The sequence below is a fragment of the Natator depressus genome, chromosome 1 (assembly GCF_965152275.1).
Source record: "Natator depressus isolate rNatDep1 chromosome 1, rNatDep2.hap1, whole genome shotgun sequence".
NCBI classification, from domain to species: domain Eukaryota; kingdom Metazoa; phylum Chordata; order Testudines; family Cheloniidae; genus Natator; species Natator depressus.
The window spans coordinates 308,954,684-308,980,052 of NC_134234.1; the positions used below are offsets into that span (position 1 = coordinate 308,954,684).

Consider the following 25,369-nt stretch of genomic DNA (forward strand, 5'->3'; position numbering starts at 1 on the left):
ATGCCAATTCTGCCCCAGTGCATAGAAACAGAGGAAATAATCCTTGCCCTGAGATATCTATTGTGCAGGAGGCCAAATGGACACAGCACTGTATGACCATTTGGTAGAAATACTTAGTAATGCAAAAGTTTTGTTATTGTCTTTTATGAACCATAACTCTCCTTCCTTCTTACAGTTTTAACACAGGAAGCTTCATGGAAGAGCTGCATTTTGAATGGAAGTAGTGATTTTTATTATAGATTTGTCATTTTTATATTTTAAATAAATATTTGAGGTTTCTTTTTGTTCCAAGTGTATTAAAATATTTTCTTATCTGAGAGAAATACAGTTTGGATATGGTCAATAGAAATAACTATGACAGATTTTAAACAGATGTTGATTTGATTTTAATCATGTTTATTCTTCCTCTCATGTTAAAATTTATTGTGGATCATTGCTCCAGCTCTTCCCTATGTTTATAGCTGGAAGTAAATCAGGCCAAAGTCAATACCGATTTACTTCCAATGAAGAGTGTTTCAAATCAGCACAAACATTTAACCCCATTTTCAGATCAATCCTAGAGCTCTTCAGATTTACACCAGCTGACAATCTAGCCTATTATCTTCAATTATGTCATCTGGACCTTTTTTGTTTTCATTCCTACATAAAATAGACCCGATTCTTAATTACATTAAGGCACTGCTAGAACAGTATCAAAGGGCCTTAACAGAACTGAGAATAAGGATCCCTATGATTTTGGGTATCTACTTAAAATTCCATGAAGAGAACATGAGTAAGGGAGGCAGAGCTAAAGAGCATCATCTCAGATTTAAAATCAGTCATTTTATAATCACAGAATATAACTTCTACAAGAACATTAATAAATTGTGGAAGATGTTTCTGGATCTCCAATCCACAATAAAGTTCATCAACACATAGCAATATATATATATTTCTCAACCAATAGGTTGCGACCCCCTAGGGGAGGTCACAAATGACAATCAGGGGGTGTTGCAAGGATTAAGTTTGATTACAGTCAAAAGCAAAGAAATCTTGTTTCCCTGTTACCACAAGAACAGACTCAGAAATCCCAGAGTAGCCCACCTATTGCTTACTTCCAGGTTCCCAAGATGTTGGCCTATTAATCTGTTCCTGCAAGGCCAAAGGAGGGGGCCTGTAGAATTGCCAGTATTTACCAAGGATCTCCCTATGCCCTTCCAGAAACTCACCAGAACAGACTAGATATGTTCACCCTGGGAGGTTATGGGTACAGCCTTCCGCTCAAAGGATTGACACCCAGGCAGTTCTTTTCCAAAACAAGGTATTTTCTTTATTTAGTGTAACCAACCTTTCCTGATACAATTTGTCTAAATCTAAATAAAAAACAAACATAAATCCCTTACCACAGGTATACAAGTTACAATATCCAAGACTGTGGTGTCATACAGTTGGAATGGCTTAAGTGATTATGTTCTGCACATGGTGATCAGTCACATGCAGGACACTGACAGCAATCTTATAAATCCTAAACTTTATACATAATAACACACCACAGACACTCATCTTTATTATCCCAAGCATACTTACTCTCTGTACTCTCCTCTCCCTCTGTTCTGTCAGGGTCCTTCTGCTCTGTCCCAGCAACACCTCTTCTGCTGCTGCTTCTGATTCCATTGCTCTTTTAGGTTTCTTCTGATCTTTTTCTATTTCTCCTTCTTCTTCTCTTGCTCCTAACTGGACTGACTTTTGTCTGTTTGCTCTCTGCCTTACATACAGTTTTTGGCCTGTTCTGATTGGCTTATTTTTCATTGTTCGTATTAGCATACCTATCCTCCAATCACCTTCAGTCCTTCGCTGATTGGTCCATATTTATAAACCAATCACAAGGGCTAAATCTGTCAATCAAAGCTGTTGCACAACAAGTTTTAATATTATGGACTGTTTACTATTATGGGATGTTGAGCCTCACCTAGTTTTGGACTGAGGATGCCTAACTGACCCGTCCCTGCAGTTTTTGGAGTGACCTCTTCCTAACCTCAGTCCACACTCTGCCTATCAACACCCTGGCCATAGGTTAAACTGCTTAATCTGCCATCTCACTATCCTTAGCTGTGTGCCAACATTGCACACACACTTAAATTACCAAACATTTAAACTGCAAACCATAATCTTATTTCTTTAGTATATGCTTAATTGTTAACTTATGCACCTTGTGGTCTACTGCTGCCACCCCATTTCCTACCACTTTAACTTTACTTCATTTTTTCCCCTTGTGACACATAGCCAGAAAGGATTAAGCAGCTTGCAGGCTAATTGACCCAGAGTCAACCTTTAGGGACATGTTAGAAAGGTATGTAAATGGTAATTAGGGCCATTCCATGTTAGGATAGAACTTTGAAATGCAAACCCATATAGTTAGAAATATTTGTATGAAATACTAATTGTATGTGTTTACTTATCTTGCTTATTGATTAACCATGTAAACAGATAGTTCCTGTCATTATAGCTATTAATTCAGAGATCAAAAGCGAATACTAACATTTAGATGAATCTTGGGTGAAATAACATCTTTGTCTATGTCTCTTTAAAGTTTGTTATAGACTGCTTAACGGATAAAGTATCTTATATGAATGCATGTAGTTAATTACCGGTGAGGTTTGGGAAACTGAAGGTTACATCAAAAGCCTATTGTTCACCCAGGAGCGTATGGTCAAGTTGCTGCTAGAAAACTGTATAAAGATACCTTGGGTCCCAATCCTTTGTATCTCAGAGCCGCTTGATGCTTCAGGCAGGGGAAACTTAAGCCACAAAGCTGAGAGGCCAGTCCTGACTGGACCACCCTGAATATAAACATTTGGGCTATAACCTATGAACTAATTCTGAAAGAACTCTTTGCAACTACAAAGCTCACCATCTCTGCTATTAATCTGAATCTCAAAGAATTGTACTCATGTCTGTATGTATGCTGATCTTTTAACTAATACCCTCTCTCTTTACTTTAATAAATTTTAGTTTAGTTAATAAGAATTGGCTATAAGCATGTATTCGGGTAAGATCTGGAATATTCATTACCCTGGGAGGTAATGTGTCTGATCCTTTGGGATTGGTAGAACTTTTTTATATGATGAATAAGATTTTCAGTAATCCTCATCATATTTGACTTGGGTGTCTGGATAGAAGCCTAATGCTGGGTTACTTTGAGGGAACTGTGTTGTTGGCTTCTGGCTAACCAGTGAGGTATTATAGAAGCTGTTTTATGCTGGCTTGGTAAATCTAAGTATTGGAATATCCACCAGCTTTGGGGATTGCCTGCCCCATTCTTTACAATGCACCCTAATTGAGGGACCCCCGTCAAACCCCTCTTTTCAGTTAATGGCGGCAGATCAATGTTTTCCAGTGCTGTGCTTAAGAAACAAAATAGAGCAGCTCAAAATCCTTTGTATTATCCCCCCTCCCCTGCCCTTCAAGATCCAGTATTCTTTGTCAACTTCTCAAAGCAGAAACAAGTTACACATGGTTACCATTTATACTTTGATAGTAAATGGCAGGGCACGGGGGACGCTGAACATCTTGTACTTCAGATCAGGGATAAGCAAACTGTAAAGGCTGAGAATGCTTCTATAAGGAAATAGGCATGCCTTTAGCATAATATCCTCTTACAGGGCCCTCTGAGGAATTCAGCATCTTTCAAAAGAGAGAAGCTTTATTGTTCCACGAGGGAAACAGAAAGGTTAAGGGACTTGCACAAGGTCACACACTGAGCCGGTGAAAGAGTTGGAATTTGAGCCCAGGTGGCCAGGCTTTGGGCCCTGCTCTAAGAACTCAACCATGCTGCCTCCCTTATGTTACCCCTTTTTATTTTTCTTATATCTGTCAGTTCTCAAGCACTAGTTTGAACATGAAGTGATGATGGGCAGTCCTGCCAAGATCACTTCAGGAAGTTAAATATATTAGAGCCCGATCCACTTCTTCAAATTACAGTCAATCGAGTTTAGTTCCACGGCCGTAGGAAAGTTTTACCTGGACCACATTTCTGTACTGTGTATGATTGAGTGATATGCAACTACCTGTCAAAAGGTTACTCAGTATCTGATAATAAAACCTGAGAACAATTCATAAGGCCTTGGGGTTCCTTATGGATTTAGAAGCGTCTTTTCTTGAGCTCATTCAGGGAGCAGAAACGTTTTAGGGGAGGAATTATGCTGATTTTTAACAAATCTTGAAACAGTAGGGAAGGACGGATAGACTGGGGAAAGCTAAGTTTGCTAATTAAAATGGATACATAAACTGGTGAGCTTGACCTTGCTCCTGGGAAAAAAAGCATGGGAAGGCTGATATGGATGCAAATCAGTAAAATATTAAAGGGCTGTGGCATAATTAATGCCATTCAATGAGGATTATGGAAAACAGATGTCACACACACACACACACACATCATTTTTTGATGAGATTAAAAATTTGGGTAAAGGTACCTGACAATATAATTACTTAGACTTTGGTAAGATATTTAATTTAGTACTGCATGACTTTCTGATTAAACAGTTAACATTATGCAAAAATCACTGTAGCACATATGAAATGGATTAAAAAATGACAGATGTCAGAAAGTGACTGTTAAATGGGGAATCACCGTCTATTTAAGTGTTTTTAGTGGGGTCCTACAGCAATCTGTTCTTGACCCAATGCTATTCAATATCCCTATTAATGATCTGGATATAAAATCACGACTATCACGAGTATGCAGTGACAAAAAATGGTGGAGTGGTAAATAATAAGGACAAGGCAGGTGAACACAGCTATCTCGATTGCTTGGTGAGCTGGGCTCATTAGAACAGGTGTTTTAATACAGGCAAATGGCAAGTCAAATCTAGAAACAGAATGTAGGTCACACACTCAGATCCTTTTCTATAAACCAGTGAAAAGGATCTAAGTTCACAGTGGATAGCCAACTGAACATGAGCTCCCAGAATAATGCTGTAGTTAGGAGGACTATCGTGAACCTTGGATGTGTAAATAGGTGAATATTGTGTGGAAGCAGGGAGGTGATATGACCTCTGTATTCAGCATTAATGAATGGTACTGGCTGGGGAGTATCATTAGAAAAATAATGATTTGTTGAAATCAAAACTGTTCCTGGGAATGGACTGGTTTTGAAGAATCTCCCACTTTGGAAAAAAAAAAGTGTAAGTTGTCAAAACATCCTGTTGTGATATTTTCTAAACAGTTTCACTTTCTGGTTTGAAACTCCTTTTCATTTCACTATTTTAATTATACTAAAAAGCTTTTTTTTTTTTTAAAAGGTTGAAATCTAAATAAAATATTTCAACATGATAGGTATGAAACATTTTCATTTACCCAAATCAGACATTTTCCCAGTGATCACTTCCTGAACATTTGAGATTGATGGAGGGGAAAAAAACCTGAAAATCTTATTCTTACAAAAAGGGGAAACTGTTTTCCACCCAGCTATTAATGAGATCATTACTGGAATACTGGAAGTGAGAGTCCACATTTCAAGGAGGATGTTGAAAAACTGGAAAGGTTTAGAATAGAGCTGAGATCTGGTGTATCCTGGAGAAGATTTAAGAGATGACTTGGTCTTTGCCTTTAAAATTCTACATGGCATGATTTCTGATAGAAGATGGCTCTAATCTAGCAAAATAAAATCCCACACCAGGAAGTTGCAGCTAGAAAAATTCAGACTAGAAATAAGATTTTTAACAGAGAGAGGAATTAGCCATTGGAAAAAACTTACCTAGGGATATGTTGGATTCTCCATCACTTGAAGTATTTAAGAGTGGATGTTTTCCTAAAAGAGATGCTGCAACTCAGCTAGAACTCATGGGCTTGATGGAGGATTTTACTGGGTGAAATTTTATGGCTTGTTCTATGTAGGAGATCAAACTAGATCAGCGTTTCTCAGATGCGGCCACTTTTCTTACAGCCACAGCCTCCTGGGCTACAATTGGGAGAACGGGGGGTGGGGGGGGAAAAGGGCAGTGTGGCGCAAAACAGCAGCCCATCCCTCTCCCTGTTGCTCCTGGAGGCACTGCCTTGGTGATGTCTGCTGGGGCTGCAAGTAGGGGTTGGGCCCTGCCCCCCTCTGGAGATAGCTGGGGCACAACACTGGAGGAGCAGACAACTGGTGAGTTCCCCACCATAGCAGGGGTGGGGGGGCTCAGGCTTTGGGCTTCACCTCTGGGGTGGTGGGGTGTCAGGCTCTGACTTCAGGCTCCATCCCCATCCCTTGGCCACAGGTCTTTGAGCCCTGGACCCCCAATCTCCCCCCACACACACACACCCACCCACAACTCCATCGCCCCTGGCCCCTACTGCCTACACCAACCCCCCATCCAGGGCTTAATTTGTCCCCAGGCTTGCCAGGGCTGAGTAAGTCTTCTGTGAAAAGTGACACTTTATGTTTGTTAATATCACTTTTTACAACAGACTTACTAGCTAGTAATAAACAAATTACAATGATTTTGATGTGTATATGTGCATATTTATTTGTTTTTCTTAAAGCTAACAAAGTATTTTAGTGTGCGAGCGGCCACTAGCAAGAGTTGGTGGCCACACTGAGGCCACCAAAAATTTTCCCTGAGAATCCCTGAACTAGATAATCATATTAGTTCTTCACAGCCTTAGGATCAATGAATGTAAGATTTAGGAAATCAACACATCCTGCCTCTCAAACAATCTTGAAGGCAGGTTTCTAAAGACCCTACTGCCACCCAGACTTCTGAAGGCTCAGAGGAGATGGAATGAGGATTGCACTATCCCAGAAACCCAGTATATGTGGGGCAAAAAGGAACAAACCAATAGCCCTCCATTTCTTCCCCCACTTCAAATGAAAAAGATAAGATAGGGAAGTTTTTGGCTCTGCAATGAAAGAGCCAGCTAGAAAAGAGATTAAAGACAAGCTGTGTAGGAGGGGAGAATCTGAAATAGGGGCAACATTAGGTCTACAGGAAGGTAGTGTAGGTAAAATTGGGGGGTTATACCCCAGCAGTCAATGAAAAATGGCCAGCAATACTTTTTAAAATGTTCATACATCGAATCCTAAGAGCAGCCCTCCAAAAAGGGCCAGGTAGGTGGCTGGAAAGATTCAAGTCAGCATCTCAGCAGTATGCTGGGCGAGTGGGGAGGAGGGAGACTAAGAACTGTATTCTTAAAACCAAAACACAGCAAGCAGTAAACATCCAGCAAAAGAGTACATCCCCCCTGATATCCGCATTCTTTCTCCCAGGTCCCACTTTGTGCAGTCACTTGCTCTATATAGGTCAGACTTTTTATTTAAGTATAACAGTAAGCTTGAAATTTCTGGCTTTCTGATCTTCTTAAACAAGCCTACAGTGTTAATCTTAACTCCACTTTAATATATTTCATAGTGAAGTATTCCTAGATTTTTAAATATATTGAAATTACTCACACTAGAATATACATTCTGGTTCTGAAATAGAGGATAGTGATAAATCTATCTTTTGAGAAGTGTTGTGTGGCAAATCGTAAGTAAACGGTCTCTAATTTCCAGCAAAAACTGTTCTTAAACAGATTAGGCATAAACAGACTTTTGCATTTCAAATACCAGGTAAGCAAGCCTTCTTTTAGACCTAGCTGAAATTCAGTAAAGATACTGAATCTCAGTCTACTTCTCTTGTCTAACCAGAGAGTTTGTGAGCTCCTCAGCAGGGACTATTCCTTCTAGGGCTGTCAAACGATTAAAAAACTTAATCGCACTGTTAAACAATAGAATACCATTTATTTTAAATATTTTTTGATGTTTACTACATTTTCAAATACATTAATTTCAATTTCAACACAGAATACAAAGTGTACAGTGCTCACTTTTGAAAAATACAATTTTGTTTTTTACAGTGCAAATATTTATATTCACCTCATACAAGTACTGTAGTGCAATCTCTATCATGAAAGTTGAACTTACAAATGTAGACTTATGTACAAAAAACTGCATTCAAAAATAAAACAATGTAAAACTTTAGCGCCTACAAGTCCACTCAGTTCTACTTTTTGGTCAGCCAATAACTCAAACAAACAAGGTTGGTTACAATTTGCAAGAGATAATGCTGCCTGCTTCTTGTTTACGTCACCTAAAAGTGAGAACAAGCATTCAAATGGCACTGTTGTAGCTGGCGTTACAAGATATTTATGTGCCAGATGCGCTAAAGATTCATGTGTTCTTTCATGCTTTAATCACCATTCCAGGGGACATGCTGCCATGCGGATGATGGGTTCTGCTTGATAACGATCCAAAGCAGTGCAGACCGACGCATGTTCATTTTCATGATCTGAGTCAGATGCCACCAGCAGAAGGTTGATTTTCTTTTTTGGTGGTTTGGGTTCTGTAGTTTCCACATCAGAATGTTGCTCTTTAAAGACTTCTAAAAGCATGCTCCACACCTTGTCCCTCTCAGATTTTGGATGGCACTTCAGATTCTTAAACCTACTTTGTGTTTCATCAAGTCTGCTGTGAAAGTGTTCTTAAAATGTACATGTGCTGGGTCATCATCCGAGACTGCTATAACATGAAATATATGCAGAATGCAGGTAAAACAGAGCAGGAGACATACAATTCTCCCCCCAAGGAGTACAGTCACAAATTTAATTGACTGATTTTTTTTTTTTTTTTTTTAAACTAGCATCAGCATGGAAGCATGTCCTCTGGAATGGGGGACGAGGCATGGAAGGGGCATACGAATGTTTAGCATATCTGGCATGTAAATACCTTTCAACGCCTGGCTCCAAAAGTGCCATGCGAACACCTGTAGTCACTTTCAGGCGACATTGTAAATAAGCAGCAAGCAACAGTATCTCCCGTCAATGTAAACAAACGTGTTTGTCTTAGCAATTGGCAGAATAAGAAGTAGGACTGAGTGGACTTGTAGGCTCTGAAGTTCACAGTTTTGTTTTTGAGTGCAGTTATGTAACCAAAATAATCTGCATTTGTAAGTTACATTTTCACAATAAAGAGATTGCACTTCAGTACTTGAATTGAAAAATACTATTTCTCGTTTTATAATTTTTACAGTGCAAATATTTGTAATAAAAAATATAAAGTGAGCACTGTGCACTTTGTACTCTGTGTTGTAATTGAAATCAATATTTAAAATGTAGAAAATCAAAAATACTTAATAAATTTAAATTGGTATAAGTGCAATTAATTGCGATTAATTTTTTTGAGTTAATTGCGTGAGTTAACTGCGATTAATTGACAGCCCGAGTTTCCTCCTGAATGTCTGAAAAGTGTTCAGTAGATTGTGGGCACTGCCATAAATAAATAATTCCATAGTCCTTGGGGACAGTTTAAGAGAGAGTATAACGTTCTTTAAGTATTATATTTCTCTTCCATAATCCCAGGAAAGCAACACAGTTCAGCATCTTAGTTTGCATCCCTTTTGTTTTTCTGGAGGGCCCTTCTGCAAGATACTAGTGCCACAAAGAAACTGGTGTGGTGAGTAAGGTTCTACCATGATAGCTGCTGTTTTGTGGATGACAAAACAGTCATTCTTTTCCTGCTGCTGCCCAAGAGAGAAGATATAAACTTAAAGAGAACTACTCTGCATCACAGAAGCTAATCAGAAAAATGTTAACTGTCATCTTTTCAATATCTGAAAAGAGGTTATTTACAAGACATGTCACCAATAATCATTTACAGATTTGTCTGTTTTTGGTATTTGTTAACTGCCGTTGGTCCATAGAGCATGTAACCATAGAGCATGTAACCTTGGTCTTCCTCCTATGTGGTATATTACTTACAAATCTTTAAAATATTTTAGAAGCAACATATATAATTCAAAATGTAAATACCATACAGCTAAATAATTTTAGCAGATTCTAGACATTAACATTTCCACTTTTATTTATTTTAAATTTTCAGTGGGCAGGGACAATGGGTACTATTAGAGAAGCAGGAAACAGGACCAGAAATCAAAGCCAGGTTTCTTGCAATGCAAGGTCATCATAGTAGGCCACCAGCCCTCATTTTTCAGCTTCGAATGGAAGCATAGTGCCTGGTATGGAAAATAATTTTAATGTGATTGTGGTTTATAACAGCTTCCTGTATGCTTGTCCTATAACATATCTTAAATGTAGGATTCTTAAAGTCCCAGTAGAGAATAATGGATGTTTTCTCTCTAAACACACACACCAAGGCTAACACACACACAATCCTATTTCCACACTGGAAAAAAAAATATTCAGACCTTATGAGAACAGCAAAGTAATTAACTAAAGATTAAGGGAACTCCAAAAGGTATGGCGGATGATGGAAAAGGACAAGAGGTGCAGGAGAGTGGTAAAAAGAATACAATAGAAAGCTGGAAAATGAGAACAATGGAAAGATTAGTCTTTAAATCCAGGTTGGATGTTTTTCTGAAAAATATGTTCTAGCTCAGCCAAAAGCTATGGAGTTGATGCAGGATTCACTTTGTGAAATTCTATAATTGTGTTATGCACAAGGACTAGGATAATCATAATGGTCCTTTCTGGCCTTAAAATCTATAGGAGTGGAAAAGATTTAAAAGTATCTGTGTGAAAACAGAAATGAAGGTTAAAGTAAGGCATAAATCAAGAAATGGTGACAAAACCATGAACAGCTAGAGTTATGTCACCATGATAAAACTAGGGGGTCTCACATTTTGTAGCTTCTGTCAGCTGAGCTCTTTGCACATGCCATAGGCTCTTACGTTCCTCCTTTCCACCCCACAAGCTCTATGTGGGTCAACCTTCCTTTTCCCTTTATTTCAGGGACTCTCTGGATCTCTCGCACTCCCTCAATTGCCTGCTTTGCCATATACCAGGGCTCCATGTGTCCCCCTCCATCCTCTCCTCCACCTTTATACAAGAGAGTATTTTCCCCCTTCCCTCCTCTTACCCCCATGCCAGGAGCTGTATCCCCCATTTCACCTATTACCCATACTGGGGTCCCCATTCTCCCCCTTCCAGGATCTGTGTACCCCACTCCCTTCCCCATTCCTGCCAAGGGCATTGTATTACCCTGACCCCCAATTCCCTGATACCAGGGTCCTGTGTGTTCTCCTCCCTCTTCCCCATTATTATTTCTTGTCTACCTGGGAGATAATCATTCAGGGCATCAACATGTTGAACTGCTGTGGAGCGATGGGCAGAGCGTAGATGGGGGTATTGTTACAGTGGTAGGTATTGATGACTGGTGCGTAGATCATTGCCCCAATTTTTGGAAGTGACTGGATGCAGCATACAAAAGTTGTCATGTTACAACCAAAACAGCAAATAAAGAAATGCTATCAAGTTGAACTCAGACCCGGCTTCACTTGGCCAGTAAAAACAGGGATAGTAATTGGAAGGAGAATAGGCTGTTGCTAAGTGTAGATAGAAGGAATTAAATATCAGTACACAATATAAGGAGAGAAACTCAGGCCTTGTCTGCACTAGAAAATTAGGTCAGCTTGACTACGTCACCCAAAGGTGCAAAAACTCCAGGTAGACAGCACTAAAATTCTTTTGTCAACCTAGCTACCACCACTTGGGGAGGTGCCTTACCTACATCTACGGGAGAACCCCTCCCATCAGCGTTTTACTGTAGATGCTACAGCAGCTGTATCACTGTAGCATTTCGTGTAGACAAGCCCAAAGGATTTGAAAGCATGAAGCTAGTGTACAGTAAGAAAACGAGAGCTTGACTACACTAGGGAAGCATAATGTACACTGGTGAAAACCCCTAATTTAACCACACTACACCAAATACAGAACACGGCTTCCACTGGTCTGACTCCCCAGTAAGTCACTAGAGAATCAATTAGACTGGTACAGTCCCCATTATACACTGGCATATTGCATGTGCACCTGGAGGTTTGCACTGGCATAGCTACCCCATGGGCAAGTACAGGCAGAGCCTTTTCAGATAGGGTAGGAAGAGTATGAAGTCGACAGAAAAGAGTGGACACAGGGGCAATCAAAAACCAAAAGAAGAAAAGACCATGCGGTAGTCAACAGTGCCCCTCTGAATACCACAAACTTGTAATATTTAAATTGTTTCACTCAGTTATTAAAACCATCTTCCCAGTTCAATTAAATCAGAGGGTGCAACTCAAAATAGAGGGGAGACAAAATGAAATGGAAAGATTGGTGAAAATTACACCCAGGCTATATAAAAATCTATACTTCAGTATCATGTAAGGTGAACTATATTTTTTTTTAATAGGTTAGAGAGTGGGAGTTAATCACACAGCTAGCTGTGAACGCGGGTTTCCTATACTGCAGATAAAATGATCACCATAAAAAAAAAAGCAAGCATTTGCCAATAGACTGAGATACCACAGGTTTTCCCCATCCTTAGAATAGCAAATGGTAGTAAGTGCCTAGTATTTCTTGGCAAGGGTCAACTTCTTAATGGCAACCACAGTAAATACATTACCAATTAACTCACAAGTGTACAACAGATAAGCAGGTGATGCAATGACAGTTCAGTAGTTACAGTATCTCAAGGCCCTCTCTATCCCACAATTATGCAGCTGAATCTCCCTTTCTTGTGAAATTTCTGCTTACATTCCTATTCGTGCGTCAGAATTACTCTCCCTTCTTCCAGGGTGGAGAATGCCAGTTGGCTTCCTCAATGCCATCCATTTCAAGTGTATATATATATACACACATACACACACAAACACACGGATGGGGAAAAAAAAATCTATAGGAATTACATATGTCTGATAAAAATAATGAGTGCTGCCACCTTTTGGATGTATGAAAGCGTGACATGCATTAGTAAATGTTTTATGTGAATTAGTTGTATAGAAGACTACTATAGGAATTTACAGGATAGCAGCATTCAGAGGTTCCCTCAATTGTCACTTGTCTCATTGTCACTCAAGCCCATAATACTGGCTTCATCTTTCACTCAGCCCTCTTTCGATCATGCATGTAGGTCACTTCTAAATCTTGCCACTTTTTCTGCACAACAGCTCCAAGATGTGATGTGTTCACAGAGCCAAAATTCTTGTCCAAGCCTGGATTATCTGACACTGAGATTCTCCTATTCCATTACCAGGTGCTGGACTATAATACCCTGAATATTAATTGTTCTTATCCTGCAAGTCCGAGTTTGGACACCAGAAGCTTTTCTTTAGGGTGTCTGTGACCAGTCATGGAGAGTGATCAGACAAAATATAATACTCTTTATTTCAACAGTAGAAACCAAGGCTTTTGAGAAAAGTCTACACACGTGTCTACCTTACCCTACCTATCCTTTGACGACGACCTAGGCACGTCTAACTTTTCCAGAAACACTAGTGAGGTTCAGGAAACAATTACTCCCTTTCAAGCCCATGGGAGTTCTTTTGTTCTATATTTCCAAGTTTTCTCCTGTTCTGGTCCAAACCAATTTGTAGGTTGACTTGATAGAAGGGGAAATCAAAGCTAGTAGTTGTGGCATTGTCCCTTAACAACGTAAGTATTTGACTGAAGATAAGCCAGCTCTCAGCATTCTCAGTCTTGATGAGCTATCCCAATATAGTCATACAGAAGACACCCCAACAAACAGGCTAGCACACAGTATTCATAAACCTGTCACAGTAACATTGATAGAGACTTCAACTCTTGGGAATTGTAAACAAAAGTGTAGTACATTTGCTCAGTACAACTGTAGTGTTTTAATGGCAATTACACCTGAAAAAATATTTCAATTTTTGTAAAAACAAATCTCATTCATCAGCTGAAAAATAAGTGTTTAATCTCAAAACAAAAACAAGATTCTATTACTTTTAGAGTTTATTGTACCTTTTTGCTATTATGTACTAAAGTCTCATATGCCAATTCATGACTAATTTAAAACTGAAAAGCATAAAAACTTGGCAAACTAAGCATTTTCAAAAAAATCTTACATAGAACTTTTTGAAAGATATTTTCGACTGCAGTGGGGAACAGAGATAAGTGTTTTAATACAGCTATACTACAGCAAAGGACAGTCAGCATTTCTGTTATAGCCTCATGTTTCCAGGGTTTAACTTATCCATTGTTCACACAATGCTGAAACTTGGCCTAGACTCCAACATCGTATTTCAGTTACCAACACACTGAGATTACACAAGTGGCTCCAAGATATTAAAAAAGCTAGTTTCTCTGTGTTCAAGTTTTAAGCCATTTTAATGTCAAGGATGCGAACTGCTGCTTTGTTCACTGGCCAATTTCTGCAGTATTTAAATCCATAGCCTTCAGCCAAGTATACTCGGAATAGTTTAAAAGAAATAACCCAGCACTTTCCAGGGTATAACTCCCTTTGCAATATGGAATTTCTTTTAAAGGTGACCCAACTCTCTCCAGGTGATTACCTGACGCCATGTTGTTGCAACCAGCCAGTTGCCTCTCATTGAAATTCAAAACACAACGGAGGACAAGGGAATTGTGTAGGAGAAATTACACACTTCAATATAATTGCAGCTGGTAAGCAACTGACTACCATGAGAACACTTTTTTCAAAAGCTAAAATTTGAACAAAAATTGCCAAACTAATAGAAATTTGACTCCAAAATAATCTCAAGTAGCAAGGTAGCTTAGACGAAGCAAGTCTTATAAAATTAGGACTGTAAAACAGTAATACTAATTAAACTGGTTTCAGAGTAGCAGCCGTGTTAGTCTGTATTCGCATAAAGAAAAGGAGTACTTGTGGCACCTTAGAGACTAACAAATTTATTTGAGCATAAGCTTTCGTGAGCTACAGCTCACTTCATCGGATGCATTCAGTGGAAAATACAGTGGGGAGATTTATATACATAGAGAACATGAAACAATGGGTGTAACCTGAGTGATCACTTAAGGTGAGCTATTACCAGCAGGACAGCGGGGTGGGGGTGGGGGGGGAACCTTTTGCAGTGATAATCAAGGTAGGCCATTTCCAGCAGTTGACAAGAACGTCTGAGGAACGTCGTCCTTCAGGATAGGTTGTAGATCCTTGATGATGTGTTGGAGAGGTTTTAGTTGGGGGCTGAAGGTGATGGCTAGTGGAGTTCTGTTATTTTCTTTGTTGGGCCTGTCCTGTCATAGGTGACTTCTGGGTACTCTTCTGGCTCGGTCAACCTTCAGCCCCCAACTAAAACCTCTCCAACGCATCATCAAGGATCTACAACCTATCCTGAAGGACGATCCCTCACTCTCACAGATCTTGGGAGACAGGTCAGTCCTTGCTTACAGGACAGCCCCCCAACCTGAAGCAAATACTCACCAGCAACCACATACCACACAACAGAACCACTAACCCAGGAACCTATCCTTGCAACAAAGCCCGTTGCCAACTGTGTCCACATATCTATTCAGGGGACACCATCATGGGGCCTAATCACATAAGCCACAATATCAGAGGCTCGTTCACCTGCACATCTACCAATGTGATATATGCCATCATGTGCCAGCAATGCCCCTCTGCCATGTACATTGGTCAAACCGGACAGTCTCTACGTAAAAGAATAAATGGACACAAATCAGACATCAAGAATTATAACATTCAAAAACCAGTCGGAGAACACTTCAATCTCTTTGGTCACTCGATTACAGACCTAAAAGTGGCAATTCTTCAACAAAAAAACTTCAAAAAAGGACTCCAACGAGAGACTGTTGAATTGGGATTAATTTGCAAACTGGATACAATTAACTTAGGCTTGAATAGAGACTGGAAGTGGATTGGTCATTACACAAAGTAAAACTATTTCCCCATGTTTATCCCCACCCCCCACTTTTCTCAGACGTTCTTGTCAACTGCTGGAAATGGCCCACCTTGATTATCACTACAAAAAGGTCTCCCCCCCCCCCGCTCTCCTGCTGTTAATAGCTCACCTTAAGTGATCACTCTGGTTACACCCATTGTTTCATGTTCTCTATGTACATAAATCTCCCCACTGTATTTTCCACTGAATGCATCCGATGAAGTGAGCTGTAGCTCACGAAAGCTTATGCTCAAATAAATTTGTTAGTCTCTAAGGTGCCACAAGTACTCCTTTTCTTTTTACTAATTAAACTGAGTATCTTGGAACACTGACAGAGTAACATTAAGTACAATTTATGAGGTGTTTGCAATTTGACAGCATGCAACAGTGCCTAGCACAATGGAGCCCTAATCCTTGATTGGCACCTCTAGGCACTATCGCAATAAAACAATAGAGTCCATTAAATCTTTAAAGTGTGAAAGAGTGGACCGCTTGTGAAGACTGGAAGAGTTAGTAATTTTCCCATTTGCTGTAATTTGTTACGAGTTCCAAGCGTATATTTTACCTGACCTCCACAGCAATTATGCAAAATTCTCACTTAAGAATCCACAATATCAAACAATTAGTTTTGTTTGGGCTTTTAGAATAGTAAGGGTGTTTAGAAATCCTTTACCATTATGGATAGCATACCCTCAACTCTATCCCAAATCCCTAAACAAACAGATGTCTTTTGCAGGGTGCCTTTTTGGGCTATTTCAGACAAATGGGGAAGCAAGTTCCAGAGTCTCAGGGCACATCTACACTACACACTTATGGTGGTGTGGAGAGTACATACGCTGCATGCCCCGTTCCCCCGGCACAGGCATAAGTAGCAGTGTAGATGATGACACTGCATGAACAAGTAGAGACATGCCTGAACCCAGTACCCTACAGGGTTCTGTACATGCCCAAGCAGCACCTCCCCCATCTAAACTGTTTTTAGGAGAGTAATGTCCCAGTGCCAGAGCCTTTCCCCACTGTCTCCCACTGCCAGAGCCTTTCACTGCGGCATGTAACTACGCATGCCACTGCCCTGCCAGGGGTGTGCAGTGTAGACATAGATTAGAGTTCTTAGAGCATGCTGCCAGTCACACCCTCTCTTTTGTAACAAGGAGAATCCTATTCAGGCACCCCTGCTGACTACAGCTATGGTATTATACCATGGGTGAGGCAGTCCATCTAGTAGGCCGGTCACAGGCATTAAGGATTTATAGGTCATAACACCTTAAACTCCACCCAGAAATCAACAGGCAGCCAGTGCAGATCTCAGAGCACTGGTGTTATATGCTCCTAGCAAGATGCCCTACTCAGTAAGCCAGCTGATGTTTTCTGCACCCGCTTCCGTTTCTGAATGGCTTAAGGGTATAGTCCACGTAGAGCCCATTGCAATAGTCCAGGCTTGAGGTAACAAAACTGGAACAATGGCAATGACCACATCAGAAAGGAAAGGTCTCAACCTTCTAAAAAGGTAACTGGGTTACTGTTTAAGCTTCTTTCAATACAGTAGGTGGTGCTGATTATCTCCACAAGCAAGGGACCCAGTAATTCACCAGCTAGGAAGGGCATTGCTCCAAAAACTGAGGGACAAAGTTCTCTCAACATCTCCAGTGCCTCAGGGAGCACCAGTTGAAACTCTAGCAGGCAAGATATTGCCCTTGTTCCTTCAAGATTTTGCCACCACAGATGCAGACAGCCCATCCATAATCTGATTAATTTTTTCTACAAAATGACTAGCAATTTGCTCACAATGGGGGGCAGTCAGACTAGTGACTGAACTGAGATTGTCTGGATTCACCAGATTATCTACCGTCTGAAACAAATCTGCACTCAGATTTTGTGGATATTGTGGTGGAGGAAAATAATTTTTATTTGCCTCCTAAAGAGCCATATAAGAGTTTTAAAAAAATCTTTATGCTGCAACTGATCAGCCTTATGAGACTTCCACCACCAGCACCCTAGCTAGCTTGTCTCTCAATTCATCACTGAACAGCCACAAACAAGATGACCTATGAAAATGAAGTCAGCAAAGAGAACACCGAGGGGTCACCTCACTAATGGTGGAGGACAAAAAGTATATTGTTCTACCAGACCACAGGGAGGGTCTTTTAGTGAAACCAGATTCTCCTTTAGAGCAATCTGGATCTTTTCTTGTTCCATTAATCTGAGGACAAATCATCAAAACAGATCCTTCACCTTGACAGGAGATGAGCTCCAACCTCAAAACCACAAGAGTTAATTGTTGGTCCTTGACACAAGCTTAACAGCCAATTGTCTAACCTCTGATCTCAATCCAAAAACTGGAACCAAAGCGTGGCCAGCAATTTGAACCGAGTCAGTAACTACCTGGAACAAGGTCATAGTGACCAGGAAATCCTGAGCTACCCAAGAATAGTCATCATCTACATGCAAATTGAAATCAGAAAACTATTAAATTTTGCCACTGTAGCAATCAGTTTAGTCAGTTCAAAATGGCATAGTAGTGCAACAGGTCAAGCAACAAACTGAAACCAGCCCTATCTTAATCCCAACCGGGGACTTTCCTACTAAGTGAACATACTATCAGATCCAGTTTTGGAGAAGATGCCCTCATTAGGCTGGATGCAATCAGCATGGCAATACCTCCTCCCTGCCAAGTCCCACTAGGTTTATAATGTACCAAATGTCCCACAGGTGGTGTTAACTGTGCTATCCCTAGACTAGCAGAATCATTCATCTTGATTTCAGTGATACACAGGATCGAAAGTTTAAGCTTTTATTAAAACACAGATTGTTGATGATTTATTTCCCTTTAAGAGTTTTCATCATCAGGAACTGAAGACCAGGAACCTTGTCTCTTGACAATTAAGCCTCCTGAGGTGACACCAAAAATAAACATGTTGTTCCTGTCTTACACCATCTCCTTACAAAATTATTACTGCCCCACCCCAATTGTCACTGAGATCAAGGAATCAAGCCCTGCAACCGTACCCCATCCTGGGCTTCCATATTCCAGCATACAGCAGCACTGTTCTGTGATTTTGTCTATTTGACAGTAACCTCTAAAGGAATTCAGTCGCTGCAACTAGGTACCCCAAACAGCAAGCCCCAGGGCTAGCTGTAAAAGACATCTTAAACTCTTCCTAATCCATCATTACTTTGCACCACAACTCCCTACTTCACACTGACAGTCTCTTACATCTTAGGGCCCCCCACACCCTATAATGCCATCCCTCTCAAAACATAAATCCCCCTCATCATTACAACCTATTGTCTCTCCCCACCATAGTCACACTCAGTGCAGCTCAGCCAGAAGCCAGCGAGTAAGGATACTGCCCATTGTTGACTGCCCTGCAGTGAAACCTGTTACACTTGGTGTGAGATCATTTGGCTTGTACAAGGAGACTATAATGCCATCTTTCCATTCTGCTAGTACTTTACCCTCTGGTTTCCGACTCAGCTGCGCCGAGAATTTAACTGCTTTTTCATGTGGCACACATCAACGTCAAAGCAGCTTTTGGTTCAGTTGACATGTCTCCACTTTAGCTTATGCCAAAAAGAGTTGGTGTTCAAAATGTTGCGCTAACTCTGGAGCACAACTTTCACACCAGTACCAATTCACAGCTTTTGACATGTTACTGCACAATCTCAGGCATGCAGCAGGGATGCACTCTCACCGTGGCACTGTTCTGTCAAGCTATTGACTGGATATTAGGACTTGCCATGCCACACATTGGAACCAAGGCTAGTCAAGAAGTGTTTACCAACCAAGACTACGCCAGTGATGTCACCCTGCTTGTGGAAAAGTCAGACTGAATTTCAGCCCTGCCCTCCAAGACACCACCTGCACTATGGGGATGACAATCTCATGGCAATAGATCAGGTCCAGAACCTCAGAGCTGGGCTACCAGAACCTCAGTGCAGGTGGGACTGAGTACCATGGAGAGCACTGATGAGAGTTCAAATAGTAGCAGCAAGCCGGATGTTCTTCAGCAAATAGGTCTTGCTGCCTCTTGTATGAAGTCTCGCCTATGGATGCAAAAGTCTTTGCGCTGAGACAAAGTTCAGGATCAAACCTGTGTACTACCTGCATTGTTAGAAAGGTCAGAAACTTGGACCCTCCTACAGGCAGACTTGGAGCAGCTATACGGAGCCACCTGGGAGGTCTTCTCCAGAGATTCATGGATTTGTAGGATCTTCACTCCAATACCATCACCCATGGTCACTGTGGCTGGTGCACTGATCCCTGGCAGGTCTATGAATATGTGTATCGTCACTCTGTTGCTATTGCCAAATATGGAGAGCAACATCAACACAACCACCCACTCCCATTGTCTCTGCATCCCAGTCCAACCAGTCCCACTTCCATGAAATTAGCTGAGAGAATTCAAGATCATCCCCACCTCATAACCCCCAAAACTTGTTCTCATAATGGTACAAACCCTTTCATCCATCCTCTCAAATTTCAAGACTCATTCTCAAAAAGACAGACTGCACTCAAGTTTATGACACCTCCTGGCTGCTCACATTTCTGATCTCATCACCACCTATAACCGGCGTCCCTGCCGGAGTTTAGACCCATAGGTATCTCACCAAGGGAGTCTTACCTTAATGATTTCTTATCCTGCTGGCCTCTCAACCCAACAGGAGGAGGCGGGGAGGAACAAAAAAAAAAAAAAAAAAAAAACCATATACAGCATACTACTTTTCCTCCATCTAAATCCTTCAACATAAATGATCCACTATTAATACCTTTTTTAAAAAGTAACTGCCTAGCTAATTCTAGAAGTTAATGATTTGATTAGGTTTAAACTTATAAAATGAGTTAGGTGAATTGGAAAAATATTTACAAAGTAATCTCCTGAATAGTACAAATAGTTCTGAGAATACTGATACTTTTAAGTCACTTGGAATCAGAACAAGATACCAGGAAAGGCAAGGAGAAGAATTGAGATATTTATGGTATAGAAGAGACAAACTGTACTGGAAGTAGGCTCTGGGATAATAGATCCTGTTATATAAGCAAAAGAAATATGTAAAAAAAAAGGTCTATGCCTTTGGATAATTTAAAATCTATTATATTTCAAGGTCCTTTTGTTAATGTCCAGTTATTTACCAAATAAAATGGCACTTAACACAGAGTTTCCAGTATTAAAGTGCATGTTAAAAAAGCAATACAAGATCTATAAAATCTTTACGAAGACTTCAATTTTTTTTCCTAAGGCAGACATGAAGGACATAGCACAGTAAAGCACAGCAGAAGCCCTGAAATAATACAATGTTTAGAGCAGGAGTGAGAAGCAGTGATGGGGCTGTACGTTAAAAAGGAGCTGTCTACCTCAAACGAGAGAGTAAACTATTATTGGTTTGTTTCAAAACACTAATTGGAAAAAAAAAGAGACTGCACTGTAACAAACATAATTAAAGGTTCCAGGAGGAACTGGTTATCCTGGAACACAATGGTTAATATCTGAAAGACTTGGGGCCCAGTCCTGCACTCCTTCCTCTGATAAATCCCCCCTCTGAATTCAATACGCATTTTGCAATGGTAAAAATAGCTTGTTGGGTTTTTTGTTTTTTTTTTTTAAAAACACTAGTTTAAAATATTGACCATTTATATAAAGATTATCTAGTGTTCTACAATTTGAAGTTAGAAAAATGTGATGCCACTCCACACTTTAAACTGGAAGCTTCATTAAGTCTAACACTGCTACTTCTGAAGACTTCTGTCTGCACTTTGTGATGGTTTTCTTTCACTTCAGAATAAATCTGAATCCCACAAGGGCCCTAAATTAAGATTTAGATGGCCACAAAGCCTCACTACAACGCACTGGCTCTAACATGTGGGGAATTTGCACGCAGAATGATTAGAAGATACTAAAGTTTTGCTATGGGATCTATAAAATCCAACCAGAACCAAATTAGGCAAATTTAGATTTGTGTTCATAGGTTATTTCAATCAAGACCAGGCAAAATCCAAAATGAGATATACTGTACCTAGGACTAGACCTGTACAAGGCAACAGCCTCATCCATAACTCACATCTAGACCCGGCAATGACTATCTCAAGACACCACAGACAGCGATAAATATCCACAATGGCTATTGATCATATTCAAGGCAGCATTATTAAAAGCGCTGGGTTGCTATTTCAACATTGAGAAGGAAAAAAATACCTAGACAAACAAGACAAATTTTGTGACCTTCCATCCCTTCCAAAATCTTTAGTAGCAATATAAACTCAAGATTCAGTAAGTGCAACAAATCTTTTATACATCTAGACAAACTTGTTTATTTTCTTTGTTTGAAATAAAGGAGGTAAAAAAACCTCTATGTAATCAGAAGGAAAAGGGGACTTGAGCTTCAGAAAGAGCCAAACAATAGACCTCACCCCACCACAAGATAAAAAGGAACCAATTGTTGAGGCAGTTGCTGGCTATTAAACCTCATCTAAGTAGAAACACCACCAAGTAGAGAGCAATTCAGTAAATCACCTATGAGCTAGGGCCATTTTGACCTACCATATATATGGACCAAGGGTGGAGATCTGTTACGTGTGGCTTACCTTTAGAAAAGATGTAATTCCACTTTCAAGTATCTCAGCAGCAGACTTTAAATTTAGCCAAGATGGAGTCAGTAGAAATACTAGAATTACCTGAGTAACCCCCACCTACCTACCACCACTCCTGCATTTTATTTTCCTAATCTTAACACAGAGAGATCTACGAATAGGTGCTAGGGAGCTGGACACATAAGGGCAACCAACTTTTTAATTTATTAAAATCATAAGCAAACAGTAGGGGTTCTCTGTGCACATTCTAACCAAATGAAAATGGGTAACTGTTACAAAATACCCACATGCATCCGACGAAGTGAGTATTCACCCATGAAAGCTTATGCTCCAATAAGTCCGTTAGTCTATAAGGTGCCACAGGACTCTCTGCCTCTTCTACAGATCCAGACTAACACGGCTACCCCTCTGATAACAGTTACAAAAGCCTCTGTCATTCTTTAATATAAAAATAAGGATCTTAAAAAAAAATTATATTCAGTCTTCCTGAGCACCAGTATTTGGTGCACAACACTATTAACAAGAACTATAACATTAAATTTTGCTTAACTAAAATCAAGACAAGGATAGTTTTTTGTCACGTGTAAAAACTAAGATTAGACAATGATTTCTTAATTACATAATGGAGATCATTATAAGCGTAGAAGAAAAGGGTTCACTCCAACTGCTAAGTTTCTCATAAAGCAAAAAGTATTTTTAATTCCAGTGGAATAATACAACAAACCAGACCCAATGATAGAGAAATAAAGTTTATAGAAATGCAGATGTTGAAGTGTAGCTGCTGGTAGTAACTGAATTTGTTTGACTGAAGAAAAGCATTCCAGTTTCACTAGAATACACCTTTTGTCTAAGCACACTTTGTTAAAGTAACTTCCAGTCTGATTTATTTCCAAATACAGTACATTTATCCAAACAAGAGCATGTACATTCAATATAGAACATTTCCAGCAACAGTTACAGTCCAGTTCCCATTCACAGTGTATTTTTTTTAGTGCAAAGCACTAAAAAGGCCAAACATTTTTTATCCATAAAAGCATTTTTTAATTCATGACCTTGTGATCAACATTTTTAGATTATTTTTAATACAAAAAGTATATATGACAAGGCACCTCCCTAAGCAAGAGAGTGAACCTATATAAAAACATGGTATTTCTTCTGATGTACAGTACCTTTCAAATTGTGGCAATTTGACACAAATCACTAAACAAAATATCTTCTAAAAAGTAAAAAAACATTGATGCACAGAAGCCTGCCAAGATTTTCATAATGGTAGGTGTGCTACTGTTTTGCTAAAATCTTGATTATAAAATAAAATAGACAAAAGGATCAGTAAGCATTTTGCAAATCCTACAATAAAGTCAAGTGCTACCTAAAGTGGTCATTTAAGATCTTGCGAGAAAAAAATATTCTGAGTTTCTCTCACGCTATCCTCCCTTTTATTAATATTTAAAGAAATAAAACTAGCATTATAAGAAGTGGTTGTGCATGGATTGTCTGTGTCTACAAAACATCAGAAAATATTCACTACCTTCATATTAACATTAGTGTGTTTTTTTAAAACAATAACTGAAAAATTAACTGCAACTATCATTAAAGTGCTTGTGTATAAAATTTAAACACAAAATTAAAGGATATGGAATAGGGAATGTGGGTGTTTCTGTAAACTTCCTAAATGTTTACAAATGAAATGCTGTCCTGTGAACCACGCATGGAAAAATAAAGTATTGGCAATATCTCTGCAGAAACTTTAGTACAGTGAAATTCAGTACACCCCAAAGTTGGGAAATTAGTCAAACTGAACAAACTGAAGTTATGACAATTACTAAAAATTAGAACAATTCAGCCGATATACACTAATATGGTGTTTGCTCTTATACATTCATTTGTAATAAATTTAAAACAGTACATAACAAAGCAAAGGTTTGCCAGCCAAGTGGAATACCACATAAGAAGTCACAGAATTGGTTCATCAGCATTAGCAGTACTAAGGCCAGTATCTGTGGTGACCTCTCAAGTTGATTTCCTAAATGAAAATAAGTTTTCTTCCCCAAAATGCTTTTTGTAAAGAGTTTTTTTATTTTTAAAGCACAAAAAGTTCACTTTCTATTGATAACTTTGCTGAACTGCATAGAGACAAGGGTAGTTAACTAGTCTATAGACGCATGTTGTGCATTGCAAGTCAACAGTTACCTGACAGTGTTGGGATGAGGCACTGTCATATAACAAGCCATGAGAATAGTTATTAATTTAGTAAGCAAACAATAGTTTATGAAAGTATTTCCTCATTTTTCTTATGGTACCATTTTCAAGATATTAGTGGTTCTAACACCAAATTAAAGTCTTTCCACTCAAATGAACTCCAAACTTTCCGTACATCACTTGAAGTTATCTGAGGAGAAATGGGAATAAATTAATATTTTGAGTTTACCAATACAACTTGTTTTCTAGTTATACAACAGTGAAATCATTTTTAAAGACAAGGTGGTACCTAAAATTTACCACAAACAAAAAAAAAAATTAAAAACGCTCTCTTCCTCAGACAAGATTACTGTAATTTTAAGAAAACCCAGCTCATTATTAAGTTGCATTTTCTTTAGCAGAAAGTGGTTACTAAACCACTGAAAACCCACCTACGTATGCCTGACTGGTAATCCACTGCAGAAGGTGAACCAAGACAGAGTTGCCTTTGGGAAGAGAGTACTTCTGAGTTGAGGTCAATAGCAGGTACAGGACAAGGCATATGTATTTAGCCTTATTTTCACTTAACAGGTATTTGTTATAAGGAGAGAGTTCCAAAGTAATAATTTAAAGACTACTCCTCTCCGCCCCGCCCGGGATGCCTGTTTTTATTACAAATCTCTGCAATATCCAAAAAGCCTTCAGGTAAAAACTATAATGATTCTGAAATCTAAAATGGCCATCTATAGGTTATTTCCATTTAACTAAGATACAATATTTTATTAGAAGACTACCTCTGTGTCACCATTTTTTCTTTGAAGCAAGACTTCAGAAAAACAGTAAGTCATCATGATAAAGAAAAAACATCCAAATTTAAGGCCCTATCCTGGAAACTCTTACTCATGCAAAGAGATGTTTTTAGGATTATACCAAGATG

General features: G+C 39.4%; 1 protein-coding gene across 1 annotated transcript in view; it reads right to left on the reverse strand.

Moving 5' to 3' along the window:
• Positions 1 to 23,102: 23,102 nt before the first annotated feature.
• The window catches only part of ZNF800 (zinc finger protein 800), a 29,060-nt gene continuing 26,793 nt past the window's right edge, over positions 23,103 to 25,369 (reverse strand). Inside the window, exon 5 of the mRNA XM_074952248.1 lies at positions 23,103 to 24,643. Within this exon, the coding sequence (XP_074808349.1) occupies position 24,643 (1 nt within the window). The 3' untranslated portion in view covers positions 23,103 to 24,642. The remainder of the gene's footprint in view (positions 24,644 to 25,369) is intronic.